This window comes from Camponotus floridanus, unplaced genomic scaffold (assembly GCF_003227725.1).
Source record: "Camponotus floridanus strain SB8 unplaced genomic scaffold, Cflo_v7.5 scaffold24, whole genome shotgun sequence".
NCBI classification, from domain to species: domain Eukaryota; kingdom Metazoa; phylum Arthropoda; class Insecta; order Hymenoptera; family Formicidae; genus Camponotus; species Camponotus floridanus.
Genome location: NW_020229370.1, coordinates 354,574 through 378,165, shown reverse-complemented (window position 1 = coordinate 378,165; position 23,592 = coordinate 354,574). Strand labels below are relative to the sequence as shown.

Sequence of the window (23,592 nt, the reverse complement as noted above, 5' to 3'; positions counted from 1 at the left end):
TCTATTTTGACACTTGAATAACGTGCGCGATAGGAGGAGATATATAATCGCACATTATTATAATTTATAATCTATAATTTATAATTATAATCTATAATAGATTATACAACAAAAAACAAAATATATTCTTTTTTATGTTCTTATATGTAGCAAAAATGATTAAGGTACTTTGATTAAGTACTTTATTTTGTAAAACCTGTACATGAATGGAAGAAATCTACTTATATCATTCAAACGTTAAATATTATTGTTCTTATTTCTTATAGAGGAGAAATAATGTAAATATTTATTATTAATATTAACATATTAGGTGATAAGAGAATGTGAATGTTATATGAAGCGATGTTATATAAATGCACATCTCTGTGTATAAAGAAAGTAAATCTTTGTACGGGCAAAAAGTATTATATAGTACTAATAAAAAAAGTATTGTATAGTACTAATAAAAGAAAACATAATTTTTATTAAAAAATTAAATTTATTATTATTGTATATAATTTACAATAATAATTTACATAAATACATGTATAAAAAATCCTTTATTCAATATGTGTGATTTCCACCTTGTTCACATCCTCTGTTATCTGTAAAAAATATTTTTTACATTAATTCTTAACGTGACTAATTTATTTTAACTGCATGTATTATATGTATTGTTTTATACCTCGTTCGTCTTTAAAGCAGATAGTTCTTCATTTGTCATTCTTTTGAAAAAACCTATCTATAATTGATAATAATCAATAATTCGAAATTTTTTTATAAGAAAAGAACGAAACAAAATATAAGAACCTTACCATACTTAACATAATAATAACAATGTATAATAATATTAAACCCAACGAAACCGACACAAACACAACCCACAATTGCAGTTTCTGCATCTTTGCAGTATTATGAAATTCTGTCGTAAGATTTATATTATGTCTGTAATGTATATATTTTTTAAATCATAATATATTATCTTCTATATTTTATTACAATTAGTATAATATACATTTATTATGACGATAATACTCACATAGCAACTACGTTAAAAATCCTATTTACTGGGCGTATAATTTCAACATAAGCATCCGTGCTGAATTTTACAATCTTTGTTTCGTCCAACAATTTAAAATTATCTTGAAATAATCATAAAAAGTAAGAAAAAAATATGCGGGATAGTAGTTTTATATAGAAACTATACATGGAGAAAATATCTTACAGTACAAATTATATGAAAAATGTATTCTAACATTTATTGTAAAGTTAGAATGCAACAACATTAAGATATTTATTACTATAAAAATTGTAAATTATATACATTTGTTTGTGCAACCAAATATTTGAGTAATTATAAAATACTCCTTTCTAAAATATAATACATATTGTTGAATAAAAAATGATTTCTCTTTATATATTTGTATATTTTCCACAATTACAAAAATTATATTGTAATTTATTTTATTAATATTTTCTCCGTGTATGATACTTTCTTCTCGTTCAAGATGATTTCGTACCTTTGAGCTTTGTGGCATTGAGAATTAATTTCATCGCTAACTTGCCGACATCTTGTCGCGTTTTTAACGCACTGAGATCACAATAGACTGTTGAACAATTTATACCATATGTCGAACAGTTTAAATATATAATATCGCTTTCTCGTACTGTCAGATTATCGTTTAAAACTTCTGATTTTACCGTTTTTGCACTATACAACATTTGCAAGGTACGAGTCGCTATAGTCATACGATCGTTCACATCTCTCTTGAAATGATCATGCGCTATATTTTGTAATGTTTCATTATTATCCAAATACGCGTACAAATCAGATGTTGTTTCTCCTCGAAGCCCATTTTGTTGCACATCTACTAGATCTATCCCATTCGATATACAGTTATAATATTTTCCAGATATATATATCTGAAAATAATATTTTAAGTACCTTTGAATATATTCTTTTAAGAAAATAAGAAAATAATATTCTAACAAATAATTATAATATAATTATAATTATAATATATAATTTTCTCTATACATTATACTGTATATAAAATATACCGACCCGTGGCTTATATAAAAACACTAGAGAACCTGCATCCTCTGTGGCAGCTGGTACGTTGACAATAAGTCGCGCCTCGTCTATAGACGTTGCACCGAATTTCAATATCTGATAATTATGCTGAAACGTTATATTTAATTGATCCTTATCCAAATTAGGTAAATAATAACTTTCCTCGAACGTTTTCCTGTAAAATGATGTACCTATTATTATATAAGATATTGTTTTCTTTTTTTTTCGAAAAAATACCGACCCGTTTAATGATAAGGACACCTCGCTATATAAAGTAAGCCAAGCTTTAATTATATGCATGCCATGATTTACACTACGAGTTCGTATTTCCATAGAGAACTCTAGAATATGTCCGTGCAATGAACTATCGGTCAAATGTTTCATATCCAGATCCAGTTTTACAATTTTCTGTAGAAAAAAGAAAATGATACCAATAAATTTGAGAAAAAAATTCTTTATCTTTTTCCCTTGTAATCTTGACACGCATTTATTCGAAATAATCGACAAGATGAGCGCTCTATTTTTATTGTCGATACCTGTTCATTCATTCCGAACGGATTACCAATGTTGCAAATAACTATCAAGTTATCTCCGTCTGTATCCTCTTCGCAAAATGGTAAAATACTACGCAATATTATCCCCTCCGGGAAGATAAATACAATTGACGTAAGATATGCCGGTTCAGCTCGATTCTCCAAGTGTATTTCCAACGTGATATCATCAGAACCGATCACCCATGAATTATTCTCTCTATTTTATATTTTAATAATATATCATTATCAACATGTGAATCGTTATTAATAGGTAAATCACTTCGATAAATTTGTTGAAGAAACTTAACGTTACTTGCCTGACTCCCTGGAATTGAACTATTGCAGATATATTGGAATTGCAAACTCTGTCCTCCCCGCATCCAATGTCGAAGGGAAGTAAAAGAGTTTGAGTGTTTTTACCATTCTTACTTTCAATGGGACATATTTTGCAGAATTCACTCGTAGACGAGTCGTTATATATAAAATCATGCGTCGCATAAATAGCGATCGGTTCAATGAAATCTTGAATATTATCCTGCAATGTGCATTTCGTAAAAAAAAAAAAACGATATTATTAAAACAATCATAAATGAATGAAATTAAATGTATAGATTTGAATGTGATTAGAATGTGATTTAATACCAAAAGTGTAACACTGGTATTCATACACATATGAACGGGAGGCTCCCTTGAGAGCAATTCCAATAAAGTTTTCTTGGTACGTTTGTATTTCTTGTCCACAATAAGGGAAATCTTAAAAGCTATAAATTATAAAGTGAAACATATATACATATATAGTAATAAAAAAGAAACAATATTATAATAAATTTATATTAATATTTTATAATTATATTAATATTTTATAAATATATTATTTTATACCACGTGTATTCGCCATGTCGTAACCGTGATAATCAACGCATATCGTAATCAAAAAGTCACTGATGTTTCTTTGTAAAATAATCGGAATAGTGTAAATGGTTAAATTTGTTTTTACAACGGGTTTACTCCGAAGTACCACGACATGTCCTGATTTATAGGCACCTATTGCGATGTCTGCATACCTGAATAATAGATGTAGACGTTGCAAATAATTAAATATGAAAATGTAAATGAATCTAAATATGATTCAACTTTAAAAAATTCTTTTTTAAGTATATAAATTTATATTTTATAGATTTTTTTCAAAACATAATTCACAAAAAAAACATATAAAGTTGCATAATAATTTACTAACCCATTGTTGTCTATATCGATTGGCTCGGATATTGAAAATCCAAATGTTCGTATGTTCATCAGAACATTATGACCATGTGATTGCATAGCGATCCTTTGCGATACGAGAGGTCTTACTTTGTCCTTTAAACTTGCGTCGCCATTATAAATGTAAATTACTCCAGATTCCTCCCAAGGTGCACCCACGATAATGTCTAGAATTCAACAAATAGCGTATCATTGGGGAAGTGATTTCAACAATTTTAATAACAAGTGCAATTAATGTTAATAATCACCGCTAAAACCATCTCCGTCTAGATCGCCACTCGCCACCGCGTAACCGAATAGCGCATCCTCGATGGCGCCTTCTAAAATCGCAACTGTCTCAAATTCTTCCTGTATAGCATCGGAAAAATTTGATACTCGTTTATATTTAGTATTTGTAATAATTAATTCTCAAGGAATCAATAATTAATCTATTTAAAAGTCGAGATAAAATACTAAAATATCCTCGTTTGAAGAAATCTTGGATTCGTGTATACAATAATGAAAGTTTACCTTCGGACTACCCAAGTACACGTGGACTCTGCCGTTATCGGTTCCCCAATGCGGTGCTCCGATCACGAGATCGTGGAGTCCGTCCTTGTTTAAATCACCCGTAGCCAAACTCGCTCCGAAAAATTCGCCAATGTCAGTGCCCGAGAGACGAGCGACCATAACATTTTTATCCGGATTAATTATAGCGACCTATTGTGCGAAAACAATTGTCATAAATATCTTTCGTTCTAGAGCACAGAGTATAAATAATGTTTTACCTGTCCTACGTAATCCCATCCTGGATCTGTGCAGACATAAAGAGATCGATTTCGATTGAAATAATATCCTGATGTTATCGCGTAGCCTATACAAAAAAATGTAGTTTAATTAAAATTCATCATTCATTGCACATACATAACATACATAAGAAATTCATTATGTATAGAATTCATACCAAATTGCGATAAATCATCATTTATTGATATAGCCACAGTTTCCGTGTACGGAAACTGAACAAAATTGCGTCTCTTGAAACGTGCTATGTTGATGCTACCAGTGACATCCTCATTGGGTCTTCCTACGATACGAGTTATCACTTCTTCATCCTGATGATTAAATTACTTTGTCATTAACATATACATTTAAGAAATATTAGTAACAAGTTTAGCAAAATAATAATTTTATATTGTACGAAAAATGAAGATATATTAATAAAAATATATGAAATTGTAATATAATAATATCGTTAACATACCCGCGATGATGCAAAGGCAACAGAGAAACCATGGATTGGATCAAACCATATATCTCTGCTGTAATCTAATATATTTAATATTAATAGTTTTTTCAAAAAATATAATATGATATGTTCTGTAAAATTATTTCTTATGTATATAAAATACAAAATGTGACGATGGATAAAAAGATTCGGCTAAAAACGACGAAGAAGAATAAAAGACAACAGAGAAGTAAATACCATAATGTTCAATTTCAAACATTTCCGCATATAATTTTGTCGACAATATATGATCGCTGTAGCACATGCCCTGCATAGTTTCCACGTATTTACTATTCCACGTATTCCTGAGTATAATATTCATAACTGTTCGTGGTGCACATATCTATAAGATAAATAATTAAAAACCATCGCATAAAGATAGGATGTATATTAGAATTCTTTTAAGCATTTTTATTTTTCTTTATACCGTAAGGAAACCGCTGTCCCTTTCTATCGACATCGCGCCGCCAAACCAGGATTGTTTCTTCCTTATAAGTCCGCGCGTTTTAAGTTGCCGTATATATATTTCTTCATTCTTGATAACAGCCGGTTCAATCTCTGTACATGGACCCGGCAAGCCACATCGATAAACCACCCCGGGTTCATTTAGAAATTTTAAGCTTATTCGATCACGCGATGATCGCGTATAATTTCCACGGGGTGCTCCTATGAACAACCTGTTAAAATAAGATAAATATGTTTTTATATGGTTCTATAAAAATAATAGAAAATACCTTATAATTATTAATTATAAAGATTGTAATCAAGGTTGAAAAAATTATATTACAAAAGTGACCCACTATTATTATTATTATAAAGATAGACACATAGATATAAAAAAAGTATATCTTTAAATCCTCTTAAAATTATTTAATTATTTGTCTCTTATATCTTACTTTTATTTCTTTTATAACATCATTTTATTTTCACAAGTATATATATGAATTAATATACATTACCATGAAGAATTCTTCTGCGAGTCATGATGCAGCAGCACCGAGAAACCGAAATAACTGCGTTCGAATCTCGTATGCAAATATTCGTCCGCGTTAGTCGCACTATTTGGATATAATATTGGATGATTTATATCGATGTTATACGCAAACACAATTAAAATATTGGACATTAATATGAATCTCATTATTATCGCAATAAAACACTCAATTTATGAGCTCCTATAATGAAAATAAATAATAATTATGTAATTATGTGTACATTTGAGATACAGCAAATTGATATAAAACTTTACTAATTTTTTTTTAATCTTCTTAATAACTACATGACAAAGACGTATCAAAGAAATAATATAAGATTATTTTTTATAACATATATATGTGACTGGATAGCACAGAACTTAGCAAACAATAGTATGACTTGTCATTGACTAATGAAATAGTATGACTGTGCCATCAGAAGAACAGGAAGGATGATGATAAGACAATCATCACAAGTTTCATTGGGCTATTCGTCATTCATCAACATTAATAGAAATTCTTATTTTATTATATTATATATGTGTATGTGTGTGTGCATGCATATATAAAACATATATATATATATATATATATATATATATATATATATATATTTATATTTATAATCGTTATTCGTGCATTTATTTTTTTTAATATTTATGCAAATGTTATTTAACTAATTATATATTTTAAAATACATTTGAAAATAAATTAACTAATAAGCCAAATAAACTAAGATAAAATAATTTAGCATGATGTAATAAACATAATATATATATATATATATATATATATATATATATATATATATATACACAATGTAATAATAATATTTACACACTAATATATATATATATATATATATATATATATATATATATATATTCATAATATTTTAATCAATATCATAAATAAATCATATATGTGTTGAATGTGTATGAATTATATAGCTATTATATAATTATATATAAGCTATATTTATATTATATATTATATTACAGATAAACTATATTTTTCTTTGCCCTGAAAAAAATAAATTACAATATACTGACTCGACTTATACTTTAAAAATATTTTAACTTTTAAGAAAAAATCATATTTGTTGAATAGGCACGCGCGTGATAATCTGACAAAATTATTTGATATTTCCTCATCAAATGATTCCTCTTTGTTTAAAATAAATTTCCTGTTCTTTTGCCGATCGTTCGTAGAATTTATTTCTTGGATCTACTGCAGGCAATATTGGACACTGTAAATCAAATTAAAGAATTTTTATAATATATACTATGTGTATGTGTGTATGTGTGTGTGTGTTTAATGAAATGTAATATGATTTGTAGCAGATAGTTTGAATGCAATAATGATAGTGTTAATATAAGTTAAATAACATACTCCTGAATCCTTTCGTAATTCTATTGCTGTTGTCATTTCTTCATTCAACTTTTTCTCTCTGTCTCCATGACTAGGATGTGATGATATCCATGGTAGCTCTGGAGGAAGCAAATGCATTTCTGTAAGCGTCCTCATTGTAGCCCAAAATACAACTGCTTCACGAATATCAATACAAGCCTGTAAAGAATGTACATATTAATTATGAATAATAATTAATTTTTAATAGTATTTAATAAGCAATAGTATAAGTTTTAAAAGATAATGTTAAATTATTACATTATTAAAGTATAACATTACATACCTTTGCAGCCAATTTAAGTCCTACTTCATCAGCTTCATTCTCCAAAACTCTACTATATGGAAGATTATACATAATATTGATAATTCGTTCTCCTATCATGTGAATTATAAAAGCCGTTACATCGGGAAATAATGCCCAAACTAATAATATGGGTACTGCTATTAAAAAGTCCCACAATAACTGATCAGACAATGATTCGAGCTGTTTAAACAGAAATTAACAATTATAATTTTATTCCACAGAAAATATATTATTGAGATTTTATAGTATTACTTACTGAATGTAAAAGCAATGAATGAGCCATTTCATGAGCTAAAACAATAGCCAATTGATCATCATTTTCTATAATTTTTAAGATATCTAAGGAGACAAAGATATTTCCACCCTAAAAAAGCACGAAAGTAATAAAATGAAAATAGTACCTAAAAATCTATTGGATGTGTATATTAGTACATAATATTAATATATTTACTGGCAAAATATACGAGTTTGATAGTGGTGTATTAATAACAGTTAAAGTCCATTCTGTATCTCTTATTGACTTCAAATCTTTATTAGCTACCAAAATTTTTTCAATCACCCTTAAGAGTCTCTTGTAAGCTGGATGAGTCTTTGGTACCAAGTCTTTTTTATGAGCTTTTAAATGCTGAAATAAGATTATATTATATAATATAAACTGACTATATTATATAATATAACTTGAGAAATATTTTTAAATAATACCCTCTAAATCTTTATTATATTTTTTAAATTGTATTTTTTATATTTACAATTTCAAGAACCATCTGCCCTAATTGTTTCTCCTGTTCCTTGTTAAAGATTAGAAATCTCGAACGTTTTGTTAATGGATCAGTTTCGAGATGTGTTACATAGTAAATAAATAATATAAGGCCATACAGTCCAAAACAACCTTATAAACAATTTCAACAATGAATATAATGATACATAAAAATATTATAATATAAAGTTATTTAACATTCGTATGAATTACCTAAAATTATATTGCTCCTATCTTTGACCCATTGTTTGTATTCCTCCTTTTCTTTCTCAGATTTGCGTGTCCACCATTTCTTTATCCCACGTCCCATCAGGAACGCACCAACGCGTAAAGCAGGACGTAAAATTATAGCAACAAATGGTGGAATATACAAGCTTTGTGTAGTGTGAAAATAGCATTTCTGCAGTAGTAAGCATTGTAATTTCCTACAGTCAACTGTACTTTGACTGGGAAGATTTTTACGCTGCCAGGCACAACAGTGATTTCTTATAGGACGAACGAGATTGTTCGTTGCACTTCGCTGAATGTTTCTTTGACACAAATTCCTTGATAGAATGAACAACATAATCTAGCTTTCTTTAGTCCATGTTGACTCAAAAACTTAAAAATCAGTCTGGTCATTAACTAAGTAAAGATATAAAAGTATGAAAGTATAAAATATGAAAATACCAAAAAAGGAGTCCTCTTGGAAAGAAGTTAAAACACGTGTTTTTTACTAACACGTTCGATCCCGTCCAAGGGACAAGGGATAACAAACTTCAATATAATCTATAATGAAAATATATTAAAATAGGAGTCTGAGCCCAAGTTGTATGTTAGTTAATTTACCATGAATGATCATTAATTTTTACTATTTATAGAGCATTTAAGAATATGTAATATTTGCATATGTAATATTTATTTTGTATGTAAAATATGTAACTGTTTCAGTTACATCATACATATAATGTAAATATTTACATAATCATTGAACATGAACGCAATACATATTAGAAACACTTTCGCATAATCATTTTTCATATATTTAGAGAAAAAATAATCTGAAAGATATGGCTGCAAATCTGTTCTTCGTTTTGAATTGACCAATCAGCACACATGGCAAAGTATTTCTTCATCCCAATTGGTCAATTAAAATTAATACCCTTCTGGCTCAAGAGAGAGTGAGAGAGAATAAATTTTCGAACAGACTCTAATCTATCCAATGTTCATTGTTCATGGTCGTTTAATGTCCAGAGAACCGCGAGTGTTTAATTATTTTTATAATTTATAATAAGTTACACACGTAAACGACTGAATTAGTGCTACGAATCGCACTTGATTATAACTTGATTATGCTAATTTATCTTGTTATAAACGAAAAATTAACAAGTTGATATGTCTTTATTGAAAGAAAACAAATTTGACTGCCGGTTAGTTTTTTATACTTACAATTAGTATATAAAATAATGAACAATTAAATATAAGCTCGCTTATAATATAATTAAATAACTTCTTTAAGTGATATATTTTAGAAGAGAAACATATATTTTATGATATTTTAGCAGTAATACAATAATTTTAATTATAGGGTTAGTTCGGTGCTAAACAAAAATGTTCGATCTTACGGAAAAAAGTATATGTTTGATAATTCCAATGAAACGTGTTGGAATTCTGATGCAGTAAGTAATTAAATTTTTTATAAGTTAAGTCTCTCAAAATAGATATAATAAGCAATATATTGTAGGGAAGTCCACAGTGGATTGTTATTAACTTTGAAGAAGAATGTAATGTTTCTAATTTTGAAATAGAATTTCAAGGTGGATTTGCTGGCAAAGATTGCCATATAGAGGCTGGCAATGATGAAAAAGATATGACAGTTGTGGAAGCATTTTATCCAGAGGATACAAATAAACTACAGCGTTTTAACTTAAAGAACCGGATCAAAGCCAAGACTTTTAAATTTGTGTTCAATCAAAGTACTGATTTTTTTGGCAGAATTATTATATATAATTTGTCATTATATTCGTGATATCAAATATCTGATATTTTTACAATATGTATAAAAGATATTTACACAAATATCACAATTAGTGGTCAGATCTATTTTATTTAATTCTGGAATATATATTATACATTTTGTTTTCTGTTTAATGAGGAATAATAAGTATAAAAACTCTTTTTGCATATATTCATTTGTTTAATTGATTGTATAAAGATTAATTAAAGTATTTCATTAAATTATATGATTTATTCTAATTACAATTTTTTATTTTTTGGTACTGTGGGTTATTTTTTTTTAACTATTTTAATTATTATACAATAATAGCTAACATATTGTACATATAGTATATATAAATAATAACTACAAATTGATAAAAAAAGAGATTATTTCAATGTTACAAAAGAATGTCTACTACTATGTAGTTTTTCTTATGTCATGTTTACAATTGGTTGAGCATTGGCTGGTCGAGCTGAAAAAGGTAATACATAAATATTTTTTATAATATATTTGTTTGCATTTATTTAATTTTTATAGTTATTAATCATTAATCTTACTTGCACAGGCTAAAGGCTGAAATTTGATATCATCGACAGCAAAACCTCCATTACTTGCACTTCCTTCAAGAATAAGTCGATATGGAGTTCGCGCTTCGATTGTCACTTGAGCTGACATCCATACTGGCCGCGGATTGTTCAATCCTTTAGCTGTCAATGACCATAACTACAACAGTGAAATGACAATTTCAAAACAAAAATGTTCACTCCATTTCATAAAGGAATATTTGTGTATCTGATAGTTGTAAAATGTAAAGAGTGATAAAAATGATTTAAACATTTTTTTCTCAAGAAATTCAATTATATAAATTCTATTCAATTTTTCAGTTTTAACGCTTGTACCGGTTGTTCCTGTTCTTCCTCGTTCTCCTCATCAGTCTTCTCACTCGGCATCTTGATTATTCGTAAAGCAGTGGACTCTTCCACACCAAAGGCAGCGAACCAGAAAGTGAAACATATAAACTCCTCATCGGGCGAAGCATCAATGACGGGCGATCGTAACTGAACTTTTGTAGATTGCTTATTCGTCGTGAAAATATCGAAGAAAACGAAATCACCTGTCGCACCAAAGGTCTTATCCAATAATTGAGCCGGTCTATGAGTTTGAAACGCACGCTGCCACATCACAGCTCGGTCGTTATCAGAGACAGTTATGTTCTCCCATCCGCATAAATCTTTTTCGAAACTACAATCCTCTGCGCGAACGACTGCACTCAATGGTTTTACTGCATGTATGTAAAACATAGAATTAATATTTAAAGTAAAAAAGAAAAATATAAAAGAATAGTATTGTATGCTAACATTAATTTTAGAAGAAGGAGAAGAAAAAAATAGACGTGAAAAAGAAGATAAAAATATTTACCGCTGCAATTGCCTGTATAAAAGGAGATGTCATCGATTCCTATGCTACCACTTGCTCTATTCGGACCCCATATGCCTTCAAACACGATATTGAAGTTCGTATTTTCATTTATGTTAGTCTGAGCATAGTTCCATGTGGGTCCTTGATTGTTGTATAACTGCCATATCGGTTTAGCTTCCTTTGAAGTATCGCCGACCGCTTGCACGTACAATCGCAAGACACCTATAAAATTAAAAAGCATATATTGCCCGTTTTTACAAAAAAAGAATCACATCTTTATAAAAAGTAATAGTCTTTTTAAATAAAAGGATCAATCTATTATACATTAAATTAAAATTTTAGCTTTTTTATTTCTTTTATGAAGATAACATTATTAGAAATTTTTATAAAAATTTAAATTCTCAATTCTTAAATAAAATAAAACGAAGATAAAATCGCGAAGTTTATATACTTATGACGAAAATAAAATAAATTACAGTAAATCAATTTTATGATTTTAAAAAAGGAATTTAATTTTACCGAAAAAATATCTCTTAATTTTCTCTATTAAAAACAATCTCAACTCACCTAAACTAGGACCCGTAGAATCGATGAAAGGCTCGAACATAAAGTACCAGAATGTAATGCAAAGTGGTTCTTCGGAACCTTTCATCTCTCGACTGACTAATTGAGCAGTACCACCTCCGGACGATCGTGACGCACCCCGAAGACGTCCCAGTCCTAGAAAGAATTCGTTGCGTCGATTAACCGTGTGTCCGTTGCTATATGGTTTCCTCTGATTTCTCGGACCCAGCACCTGAGTGGATACTCTTTCCCACTCGACACGATCCGGATCGCGCGAATTAATCCAATCGCATTCGTCGACCTCGAAAGTGCAATCCCGTGGTATCGGTCCAGCTACTTGCGGTGAAACTTTCAACCAACATAGAGTATTAGAAGAAAATTGCATAGGGATTGGAATTTAATTTTCGATCATCAAATGACATAAATTCAAGCAATCTATTCAAGAACTTACCAGGGCAAGCACCTGGCCCATATGAAATATCATCAATGGCGATATCTCCCATGTCGGTATTTCCTACCGAAGCTTCGAAAATTAGTTGAAAATCATCGAGGGAACTGATTGTGACTTGCGACATAAACCAGGCATTGCCGGCATTTCCAGACAGACCCCAGATCTCTTGAGGCTGCCCGTTTGAGCTACGAAAGTGACGTAGAAAAAGCTTCAGGTAGCCTACTCCGGATCCGAACATGTGAAACCAAAAGTGCATACACATCGGCATATCAGCGCTAGTTGCCGGAAAATTCGAGCTTATCAGTTTTGCCGTATCACCGGGTCTTCGAGGAAAGCTGGAGTCAATAAAAGCATAACCACCGGCTGTGGCACGATCACTAGAACTGTCCATTGCTGGTCCGGTCGTGGGATTTCCGCTTCCGCGACTCTGAAAATGTGCTTTGTCGAGGTATTCTTTTTTTTCTTTTTTTTTTTTGAATTTAGCAGTACAACTCACTATAGTCCAGTCAAAATCATCTTCTGCATCATTGTTCCAGTCGCAGAAACCACCGGCAAAATTGCAGAATCCAACACATGACGTACCAGGTTGCAAATCTATATCATCGATAGCAATATATCCACGATAAAGACGTGACGGATCCGTAGAATCCACTGGAACGCCTTCAATAATCACCTAATTGTCAAGATTTTGCCTGAGATTTACAGAGATATTTATAATAATAAACTATAACACGAAACACTTAAAATAGACATAAGAAGAATTACATTTTAAAAAAGGGCAAAAATTCGGTAAATTTCTAATATGTGAATTTGACAAACGCGTGATATAATTCTGACAAAATATAACAAAAAAAATATGTAAATATAATATATAATATATTTTTGAGTAAATTTGAGTATTTTTATAATTATTTTGTATTAATTTACTCGTCAAACTATCACATTTTGAATCTTCATATCATTCGAATAGCGGCTATAAAAATTAACCATAGCATTTCTTAATATTTATTAATTAAATTTCTGACTTAGAATTGAGTTATAATAATATACCGAATGTATTTCAGGATAAGTGTATAATATTTGAGCCTGCTGCCATACTCCGAGCGTATAATACTGTGCATGCCATAATACGCGCTCTTCCACGACTTCTACTGGTTCACAAGGTTTCGCTGTTGTGATATTATCTATTGGCAATTCTTCGGTTTCTTCTTTCTTAAATGAAAACTCGTCCACTCCGACGTGAAGCAATATTCGCAGTCCTGCAATGCTGAGACCATCCATGGTATATTTGAACATGAAGCAGGTACCAGCGACTCCAGTGCTGCCCAACTGTGGACTATGCAAAAGACCTCCTGGACTTTTGAACTTCAAATCCCTTGAAGATACTTGTGATGTCTCCAGAAAGGCGTATCTAATACATTAAGCCTCAAGATTATTCATTGAAATGTTAAATAGAAAATGCAAGAAAATTGTTACATCTCTTCACTACAAAAAGAAAAGTGTATAATGGTATGTGAAAAAAATATGATTTATTTCTAATATAATTTGATATCAAGAAAAATTAATTTTTTTTATATTTCTGTTATATATTTCTCGAATAGCATTTTTTTCAATAATATTTTATAATAATAATATAAATAATAATATATGTAATAATATATTACCCTCCATCCATAGTGCTGCTCGTGCCATCGACCGATGGTCCACCCAACCAGTTTGTACCCATTCCGGTACCCGGAGTCCAATCCAAAGCGCCATTACCATTTTGCCACTCGCAAAGTGGCATTGATGGAACCGGTCCGAAATCGCAGAAGACTTCATCAACGGTGACCGTTGGAGGTGGTATGGTAACCGTAGGATATCTTACAAACAAAATTACAGATACGAGACTATTTTATATAATTTTCTATGATTATTATTATTGTAATTAATATTATATAATAGCTTGTAAACTATAGTGATTTCATATTCTTGAAGCATGATTTTCACACACATAGGAAACCGCTTCTTTTCCATATTTGCTATTCACGCCTAAATATATCTGAAATAAATATCTTATTGCTTAGATTTTTCTTTATGACGCTTAAAAACCTTGCGGAAGGATTTCGTTGTGCCAATGTTGTTGGTTGCGGATATTTGGGTGATAAAGATGTTTCCGTGGTAAAAGGCGCTGTACTACGAGTGGGTAGGATATCCGGTCTTCCTGGCCATTGCCTGGGTTCGATGCGCTCTACTTCGTCCAGTGGTTCGCGATCGCGATTGATGGAATTGATGACAGAGGCTTGACCCGAATCGACGCCGGACTCTGAGCCATTGAAATCTTCATTGTTCGCGGTATTTCTCATCCAATCGGAAGTCGCGTTAACTGTGCCGACGAGATCGACTTGTTCTCCGAGCATAGCATTTAAAGTAGCCGGAGAATACCAAGTCATACTCCACGATAACGGATACAGCCAGCAGTTCAATAATAAAATCCACCACATGTTCGGATATGATTGCACTATTCGAATTCACTTTGTCTATAAAGTTAAAATCATCAGGGTTCAATTTGTGAAATTCTCTTTCTTGACAATCTAGAAATTCGATTTTAAAATACAAAAAAATTACAGTTTAAAATTTAACTTACGTTTTAAAAATTCTAAAGTAATTATATATGTACGTTTTTTTATATTTTTTTCTTTTTTTATGATTTAATTATCATAAATTAAATATGTAATTATACAAAGTGAATTTTTTTCTTGCGATTGCTCTTTCAATTTATCTATTTTTCGGATGTATATGCGTACATATTTGATACATTCATCATAAATTGTTTTTTATTTGATCATCAGGAATTTCAAAGACCATCAACAATGATTTTGACATGGAATTCAGATGGCAGAATTTGTTCGCTAATACACCTATATACAACGGAATTGTATCGCACGTGAAATATGATAATGCTTTAATGCGTCGAATATCAAATAATCGGAATAAATGATCAACTGAAGATAAATCGATGAATTAAACGCCAAAGGTGAAACCATAATTCGCAAGCTTTACTCTAAATATGAAAAAAATAGATCTTACTTATAGATTTTTTATTTTTATATCAAACTCTTCGAGAACCTTTTTAATTTCACTGTTACGAGCAAATGTTCGGATGGCACTGACAACTGGCAGAGTGATACCTATACAAACGAGATGCAAACTGTAGGATTTTTCAGGACCGCGGCACGAAACGAAGCGGTATATCCATGCAGTTCCGGCCTTAGCTTCCGGTCGTTACGCTAGTATATTCGGGGTCTGTTCGTCGCGATAACCAGTCAAACAATGAAATTCCATCGAGGCAGAGTGCCGTAATAATGTCGAGATTCAAATCTGCCAGTTTCCACTAGCGGTAAAATTGGTTCCGCATATCGCTTTCGAAATGATGGATTTCCAATTACTAGGCGTAATATACGTTCAATCATTCATAGTTTAATTTCTTCCAAAGGATTATAATTAATGCACAAAGCATCATTATTTAAAATAACAAAGAACTTGCGCGCAACGCATACATTGTGCTATATATTATAAAATATGAGAAGTTATTTTTAATTTAGAGAGTCGCATAATACAATACATAAAGTCTCAAAAAAGATATTAAAATATCACAATAATATGTCATTTAATTGAAATACAAGGGTTTCTTCACGTTCCTATAATTATGTCCAAAAATTAGTTTTTTTTTTAAATATTGCAGTATACATAATATTAAGAAACATTAATGCATTATTAATAATATAACAAAGATATAATTTTATAAAAAGAGACAGGAAAATTTTTGGCCTATATAAAATATAATTGACGCACGATAAGAAGCACTTTTAAAATTTAATATTAGTCATTTAACGTGTAATTTCAGGTGGAGTTCAAAAGCTCAATCAATATTTAGTCATTTAATGTGTAATTTCAGATGGAATAAATTTTTCCTCAAGAATTCATATATCAAAATGTCGATCGCGATGAATTCAGAAATTTTAAGAAAATGTGCGATCCAAAGCTTTCGCGTTCTCTTTTAGCGAGATTAATACTACGTCCGAGATTTAAGTATACTCGAACGACATAAGGAGCAAGAAAATGGCAAACTACGAGCTGATCAGTACGGGGTCGGGACGAACTTTGTTTCCTCAACATTTTCGATATCAGATTAACAATGGATGCCGATGTCTGTTGTGGTAAAGGCCGCGGTGGGCTGTTGAACACTAATTTCGTAATTTCCTCTAGATTCTGAAATAGTAATCGAGAGAAAGGAATAGATACAATATATTATAACAATGCAAATATTTTATATGAAAATGTTCTGTTATTCTTTTCTATTCTCTGAAAATGTTCTTTTATTCTTTTCAGAAGAAATATCTTTTTATCATAAGATAAACGTAAAAGCTAAAAATACTTTATGCACAATGTTACATAATACTACTTTATCTTGCAATTAATCAATTTACTGTACCGTAGCTGGGAATGGAAGTCTCTTCGTAATCATTTCGTATAGTATAACGCCCATGCTCCATATATCACACTTAAGTTCGTATGATTGTACAGTGAACATTTCTGGAGCCATATAATAGTAAGATCCTGCGTGACAAGTTATTGGATCTCTACAAAATAGAAAATAAAAAATACATTATATACGAGAGATGAATGAAAATAAGAAGAAATAAAATGAGAGATTATTTCAGATGGATAACTGTGCAAAAATTAAATTAGCAGACAATTTAAAAAGGGCAGTGTGTTTAATACACGTTAAAAAATTAATATTTGTCAAAAAAATAGATAAATAAAAATATATTTTGTTATAAAATTGACTTATCGATGCGTACTCTTGGATACTTTTTGCGAGACCAAAATCACCGATTTTAACGATATCTCCACGACTTCCAGTCAACATGATATTTTCTGGTTTTAAGTCTCGATGAAGAATTTTGTTCGAGTGGATATGATGTACTCCCAAAGTAACTTGTGAAAACAAGTATAGTGCATCCTAAGAAAAAATATTCGATACATTTTCCACAATTAATACAATTGGAGAAACACAAAATAAAAAATTTTTGAAAGACGTTTTTTTGATTATCGCTATAATTATATCTATTTATAGTTACCTCTTCTTTAAGTGGCTTTTCTCGTTTTTCCAGCAAATCCTTGAGAGTACATCGAGTTGCATATTCCATAAGAATAAAACTTTGATTATTTTTCTTCCATGCTCCATAATAAAATACTATATTTGGATGTCTCAATCTTTTCAGGCATCGTATCTCTGCTAATGCTCTCTGAATTACGAAATAGATGTCGAATTCTGTATTTTATCCAAATAAAGAGATCGATATTATGTGCAGTTATATACCTTGGAAGGCGAATATTTGATCGCATCTAAATCCTGTGCTTTTATAACAAACAGCTTTAAATCTTTCTTTCTTCTCACCAGGTATACCGTTCTAAAACATATATCTATTTATTTCGTAAAAGATAAAATTGATTCGATTATATATAGTTATATCTACATTAAATAAAATAAATTTCCATACAGCACGTATATATCTCCCGCATTATACAAGAATTCAATATTATATACCCAAAGGTTCCTTTGCCGAGTATGCTTTCGAATGTGTAATCGTCGATGTATGGATCCATTTTCACTTTCACACAAAATGAAAGAAACTTTAAATTATTTTATTTAAGGCAAAAGTGTGTGGAAATATTTCACCTATGGCATGTAACTCCTTATTGAAGGACTATTCAGTTTGTTTTGATAGATCATGTGGACGAAAACATTTCTGTTTAGCTCAAACAGAAACATACGCAAACATTATGACTTTCCTAATTTAAACAATAAATTTATATGTACTGCTTACACAATATGTATAGAGTAAAGCTATGCTTCTATCAGTTTCAGATATATATAATAAACAATAAGGTTGAATAAATACAATTTATATTAAAATAATTAAAAATTAAAAGACTTATGTATGGTAAAGTTTTAGTATATTAGTATATTTTAGTATAACAAAAATTTTATTCTTCAATTATTCGATCTTTAGTTTAAGAAAATTTCATTCCTGGCTTGTGAAAAATATTTTATGATAAAAAAAATCAATTCATTTATAATTTAAATAAAAAGTCAAGATATTAATATTTAAAGTTATTTATATAATTAATTATAAAGTTAAATTTTGAGAAATTTATCATTTATATGAAAAGCCTATTAAATTAAGAGGATGGTTATATTAAATATCAATAAATTAGAATTTTATATATATATATATATAGATGATATTTTTTTATTCTTGGTTTTTTTACAAATGCAATGCCGATTCTCTAAAGCATTTTGTGATCTAAACTATATTAAGAAAAAACATTACAATTATCAAATAATATATATATATGTATATATATATATATGTGTGTGTGTGTGTATATATATATATGTACATATATATATATATATATATATATATATATATATATACACATATATATATATATATATATTTTTTTTTGTCTAAACAGATTGCATGGCTTTATAGATGATAAATGTCAAATTCCAGAAACACGGAAAAATATATATAACATTGATTGTGATGAAACATGATTTTTATAACAAAAAAACTAAGAAGTTTTTTTCAACAGTAACAATTTCGGAATGATAAACTATTTTGATCAATTTATAATATGAAGATATACTGTGAAACCAAAAAATAGTTACACAGTTACTTTATGAGTGTTAATAAAGCGCCTAACGATTGACATATGTATTCTTTAAAAAAATGCTATACATATGTTATTGTATAGCTGTGTTGAGAGACGATGAAATCAAGACAAAGAGACAAGATAAAAAGGACAAAACCAAATAGTGATTATTGCAACATTTACTTGAGAAAGCAAATCACCTTATGCCCTAGCACAATACGGGATTAGATGATACTGCAATATATAAATGTAATATATATTTATACTCTGATATTTTTTGAACTTTGTCGTTTCCGACTGCATTTCAAGAATTGTTAATAGCACTGTTACTAGATTCTATTGTATTGGCGCCATCGCTTCCGGCGGATACGCGTGATTGCTTCAGGCTATCCAAATACTCCTGTTGCGAAGTCGCCAGTACTTGTGAAAGTATATGGCTGTCTTCCCAATCTGTCAAGCCTAGGAAATTGGAAAAATTCACGACAGTTATAAAACTCGTATCTATATATATATTTATATATATATAATTTTTTTTTATATATCAATTAACTTAAATATTTACCAAACACTTCAGGAGGAAGGCGATTGAACAATGAAATGTCGGGTGACGCATTCACTTCTTTGCTACTGCCCGGTACAGGCTCCTGCGACGTCTTCACTTCAAAATCTGGTGATAAATGGGATATAGGAGATCCTTGAGTCGATTGATGTTGCGGCGATCTTTTGCTATATCGAACTGCATCGCTGACCTAACAGTCATAATAAAAACCCTTTAATAATAATATCTCGAACTTCAGTCATGTGAATAGAATGAGAAACGGACCTTTGGAGAATTACGTAAATTATCTTGGCTAGTTTGTGTCGTGGTCGGAGAAGAGGTATGGCTACGTTGCTGTCCACGACCTCCATGTGAATGAAAGTGTGAATGATTATGTTGCGCGCTCGTAACTGTGCTCGTACTGCTACTACTGGCTGAACGCTTGATTCAAAAGTCATGACTGAGTCTTTTCACTCCAAGAAAAAAATAACTGACATGATTGCAATGATTGGATTTTTACTTACTGCCTTACGCATTTCGTTATCGCGCAACCATTGTAAATAGCTCTCCCTGGCTACTTGTTCTTCAATAGCTTCATTAGTCGCTTCCCAATCAGTAGCTTTTATTTTATCTTCCAACATTGTCTTTTATATGCAAAATCGAAATTTTAGAATATCTTTTGAATATTTATAAAGCCAAAACTGAATATCGTACAAAAAATTCAGATTTGTGCATGAGTTTATTATGGTTACCTGTTCAATTTGTAATTCCTCGCTCTGACGAACTGCATCCGATATGAGGGCGCGATCAGCGGCACCAGGATTATACGATGGTAAACCAAGCCCAACACCTATAGTGGCTTTGAATGGATCAACTATGCTGTTGTAATGGCTGTTACGCTGATATGACAATCTGATTGGTTCATTGTCACTTTCTACCATAGTATGGAAGATATTGATAGGTTCTATAAAAAGAAAATTTGATCAATAATACAATCAAGAGCAATATAAAAAAAATCCTCACTATATAAATGAAAAAGCGATACATACCAGTACTATAAGAGTACAATTGTATGCTACGATTATACATTTCTGACATAGCTTGCATTTCTATATGATTTCCATGAACATACTCTTGTCTCTTCCTATCCACATAGGTGCTGAAATCCTCTGCTACAAAATGCGAGAAAAACTCCTGATTGGAAGACTAAAAAAAATATAAATTCAGTTATGCATTAATGTAATATGATATCTTAATTATCTTAATTAATCTATATACTTACTATATAATCCATACAGTGCTTTCGTACAATTCCATGCATTTCTTGATCTCCATAAACCTGATCTGCTACAGCTCTAAACAAGCAAGCTCCGTCTTCCGCCATTTTCTTTATTATAAGACCCTTCTTCTTGAGGCGCTTCTCAAACCATCTATCTCTCTAAATTTACAGATATATAGAGTAATATTAGTGCAAATTGATACATAATATTTACATGAAATATTGAATTTAATAATACTGACTTCCTGCCATTCCACTAAAGTAAGATTATTTTCCATACGTCCTGTGTATTCATCACCACTGTTATAGCCATTTGCCAGTTCGTCTAAATTTGAAGCATTTCCAACAATGCTTACTCTCCCACTTACACTAGAATCTGTACCTAAATAAATTAAGTTTACTATCTAACATTTGCAATATAAATTACAATTTGTTATTTTAATAGTTTATTGATTTTATGATAATGATTTAATAACTTTCAATTACGATACTAATATAAGAGAAATGCATTACCTTGTGAGCCATTGCAAGAAGCAGCAGGTGGAGTAGCTTGCCTTTCGCGTTCTCTTTCTCTCTCTCTCTCCCTGCCTCTGTCCCTTTCTCGATCTCGTTTTGCACGTGAAGATCTGCCAATACAGCTATTAAAAGATTAATAAATTCCTTTTACTAAATATATATATAATAACTATAAATATTTATTATACAAATATGCGCAACTTTTTTTATATATCTTGTTCTATATCAATTATATATGTAAGATATGAAATAAGTATAATATAAGAACACAATGTAATTTATGTATATTTTTTAAGTGATATCTTTTTTTGATCAGTTTATATCCTGAACCAATTCAAATACCTGTGAGGACTGGCTCTCTGTCTGTGACGTTTACCATGGCTTGGACCACTCCCATCTTCAAAGTGTTTATCTTCACGACGATCATTGGCCTGTAAACATAAGGACATTATAAATCAATTATAGATCAATCACAAAAATAAATTTTTAAACTACAAAAATTTTTAACTAAATATTCAATAATACAATGCTTGCTATTGTATATATTATATAATATATAACTCATTATTCTTTTAATCAAATAAATATTATGGTTTGACAAAATAAATTTATTTACTAACATTATTATTCATTACCATTTATTGATATTATTATCATGTTATTTAAAGTTCACATATTATTCATTACCATTTATTGATATTATTATCATGTTATTTAAAGTTCACATTCCTCGATACGCAAAGAGATGAGCTATATAACAGACCAGGATTATCCAAAATAAAGAAAAGAAAGAAAGTTTCCTTTGTTATACCTCGTAGGAGTTGCTGGTCAACACTATGGGACCATTGTGGGATCCATGATCAGCTTGAACTCCATGCAAATCGACGGCGAATCCGCTGGCACCGCGAACCTAGTCACCGAGTTGGTAAAACACTTCTCTTTTAGAACCTTCCTTAAGAAGGGAGAGAGGGAGAGAGCAAATCCCGGAAATCACGTTGCGCCTCACCTGATAAGGACTGTTCGGTAGCGCGATGTTGCCGGAATTGTGCTCGTTCTGGCCTACGCCGTGATGGACGTCGACCTCGGGACCGGCGCCTGCCTCGCGCGTCCTGTCTTTCGCCGCATTCGTCTTCTTCTTCGACAGAATTGTCATGATCTCGCGCGATCAATTCCCCTCTCTCTCTTTCTCGCTCTCGCTCCCGTTCTCCTTGTGCCGTGTCTCGTCTCGCGACGCGTCGCGAACCCACTCGCGGATCCCCTCGTGATCGCGAACACCCGAACACGCGTGCGATCCGCCCCCTCGCGATTTCTCTCACTCGCGCGTCCGTTCAATATATCTTTCGCGAGCGACTCCTGGCGAATCCGAGTCCCGAGCACCGAGCTGGCGATCGCGGCACCTTCCGTGCACCCTGCCCCGGGCTCCGTCGACTCGTCGTTGCGTCACGCGCCAAGACACTCGAACGGTCAGGATGACGTCGTTCCGCGGCCACCGAGCAACATGTCCGCGAGGGAAAGCGATACGGTATCGTTAATCGCTGCCTACTCGGAATGTTTTGTCAAGCGGCCATATTTACATCG

The 23,592-nt window shown here is 31.1% G+C and overlaps 6 protein-coding genes across 11 annotated transcripts; 1 reads left to right on the top strand and 5 right to left on the bottom strand.

The window, feature by feature from the left end:
* Positions 1-497: 497 nt before the first annotated feature.
* LOC105250785 (integrin alpha-9) lies at positions 498-6,291 on the bottom strand. The gene is made up of 20 exons (XM_011257058.3): positions 6,076-6,291; positions 5,544-5,793; positions 5,315-5,459; positions 5,093-5,157; positions 4,793-4,943; positions 4,617-4,702; positions 4,360-4,548; positions 4,098-4,197; positions 3,824-4,016; positions 3,469-3,650; positions 3,229-3,347; positions 2,904-3,121; positions 2,590-2,803; positions 2,295-2,461; positions 2,045-2,228; positions 1,500-1,902; positions 1,019-1,121; positions 795-924; positions 665-721; positions 498-584 (listed from the first exon to the last, which is right to left on the bottom strand). Exons 1-20 carry the CDS (start codon positions 6,255-6,257, stop codon positions 540-542), a joined length of 3,183 nt encoding a protein of 1,060 aa, XP_011255360.1. The 5' UTR covers positions 6,258-6,291; the 3' UTR covers positions 498-539.
* Positions 6,292-7,122: 831 nt separating this feature from the next.
* On the bottom strand, positions 7,123-9,424 carry LOC105250794 (metalloendopeptidase OMA1, mitochondrial). Its single transcript, XM_011257071.3, has 9 exons — positions 9,390-9,424; positions 9,231-9,329; positions 8,775-9,161; positions 8,554-8,693; positions 8,256-8,429; positions 8,061-8,168; positions 7,784-7,984; positions 7,483-7,659; positions 7,123-7,339 (listed from the first exon to the last, which is right to left on the bottom strand). Exons 3-9 carry the CDS (start codon positions 9,124-9,126, stop codon positions 7,244-7,246), a joined length of 1,248 nt encoding a protein of 415 aa, XP_011255373.1. The 5' UTR covers positions 9,127-9,161; positions 9,231-9,329; positions 9,390-9,424; the 3' UTR covers positions 7,123-7,243.
* Positions 9,425-9,794: 370 nt separating this feature from the next.
* Positions 9,795-10,644, top strand: LOC105250806 (nuclear receptor 2C2-associated protein). The gene is made up of 3 exons (XM_011257094.3): positions 9,795-9,970; positions 10,129-10,219; positions 10,285-10,644. Exons 1-3 carry the CDS (start codon positions 9,936-9,938, stop codon positions 10,567-10,569), a joined length of 411 nt encoding a protein of 136 aa, XP_011255396.1. The 5' UTR covers positions 9,795-9,935; the 3' UTR covers positions 10,570-10,644.
* Positions 10,645-10,825: 181 nt separating this feature from the next.
* LOC105250824 (MAM and LDL-receptor class A domain-containing protein 1-like) lies at positions 10,826-15,543 on the bottom strand. Its single transcript, XM_020027408.2, has 10 exons — positions 15,065-15,543; positions 14,638-14,835; positions 14,024-14,384; positions 13,470-13,646; positions 12,974-13,400; positions 12,526-12,870; positions 11,959-12,180; positions 11,439-11,821; positions 11,097-11,262; positions 10,826-11,011 (listed from the first exon to the last, which is right to left on the bottom strand). Exons 1-10 carry the CDS (start codon positions 15,454-15,456, stop codon positions 10,971-10,973), a joined length of 2,712 nt encoding a protein of 903 aa, XP_019882967.2. The 5' UTR covers positions 15,457-15,543; the 3' UTR covers positions 10,826-10,970.
* A 1,230-nt stretch (positions 15,544-16,773) lies between these two features.
* On the bottom strand, positions 16,774-18,901 carry LOC105250831 (putative serine/threonine-protein kinase A). Of its 2 annotated transcripts, none has more exons than XM_011257134.3 (6): positions 18,520-18,901; positions 18,339-18,442; positions 18,097-18,264; positions 17,818-17,978; positions 17,448-17,595; positions 16,774-17,224 (listed from the first exon to the last, which is right to left on the bottom strand). In XM_011257134.3, exons 1-6 carry the CDS (start codon positions 18,623-18,625, stop codon positions 16,943-16,945), a joined length of 969 nt encoding a protein of 322 aa, XP_011255436.1. In that variant the 5' UTR covers positions 18,626-18,901; the 3' UTR covers positions 16,774-16,942. The 2 variants fall into 2 exon arrangements, with proteins under 2 accessions (XP_011255436.1, XP_011255446.1); XM_011257144.3 differs by having other exon boundaries at positions 18,339-18,429; positions 18,567-18,901.
* Positions 18,902-19,842: 941 nt separating this feature from the next.
* LOC105250838 (OTU domain-containing protein 5-B) lies at positions 19,843-23,588 on the bottom strand. 5 transcript variants are annotated; one of them, XM_025408962.1, is made up of 12 exons: positions 23,021-23,588; positions 22,826-22,924; positions 22,357-22,445; positions 22,012-22,124; positions 21,741-21,874; positions 21,502-21,657; positions 21,269-21,425; positions 20,972-21,183; positions 20,744-20,863; positions 20,505-20,660; positions 20,244-20,430; positions 19,843-20,140 (listed from the first exon to the last, which is right to left on the bottom strand). In XM_025408962.1, the coding sequence occupies exons 1-12, from the start codon at positions 23,165-23,167 to the stop codon at positions 19,986-19,988; spliced, it is 1,725 nt and encodes a 574-aa protein (XP_025264747.1). In that variant the 5' UTR covers positions 23,168-23,588; the 3' UTR covers positions 19,843-19,985. The 5 variants fall into 5 exon arrangements, with proteins under 5 accessions (XP_025264747.1, XP_011255466.1, XP_011255471.1 ...); XM_011257164.3 differs by having other exon boundaries at positions 22,012-22,136; positions 23,021-23,587; XM_011257169.3 differs by having other exon boundaries at positions 21,741-21,880; positions 23,021-23,587.
* Between the last annotated feature and the right edge of the window lie 4 nt (positions 23,589-23,592).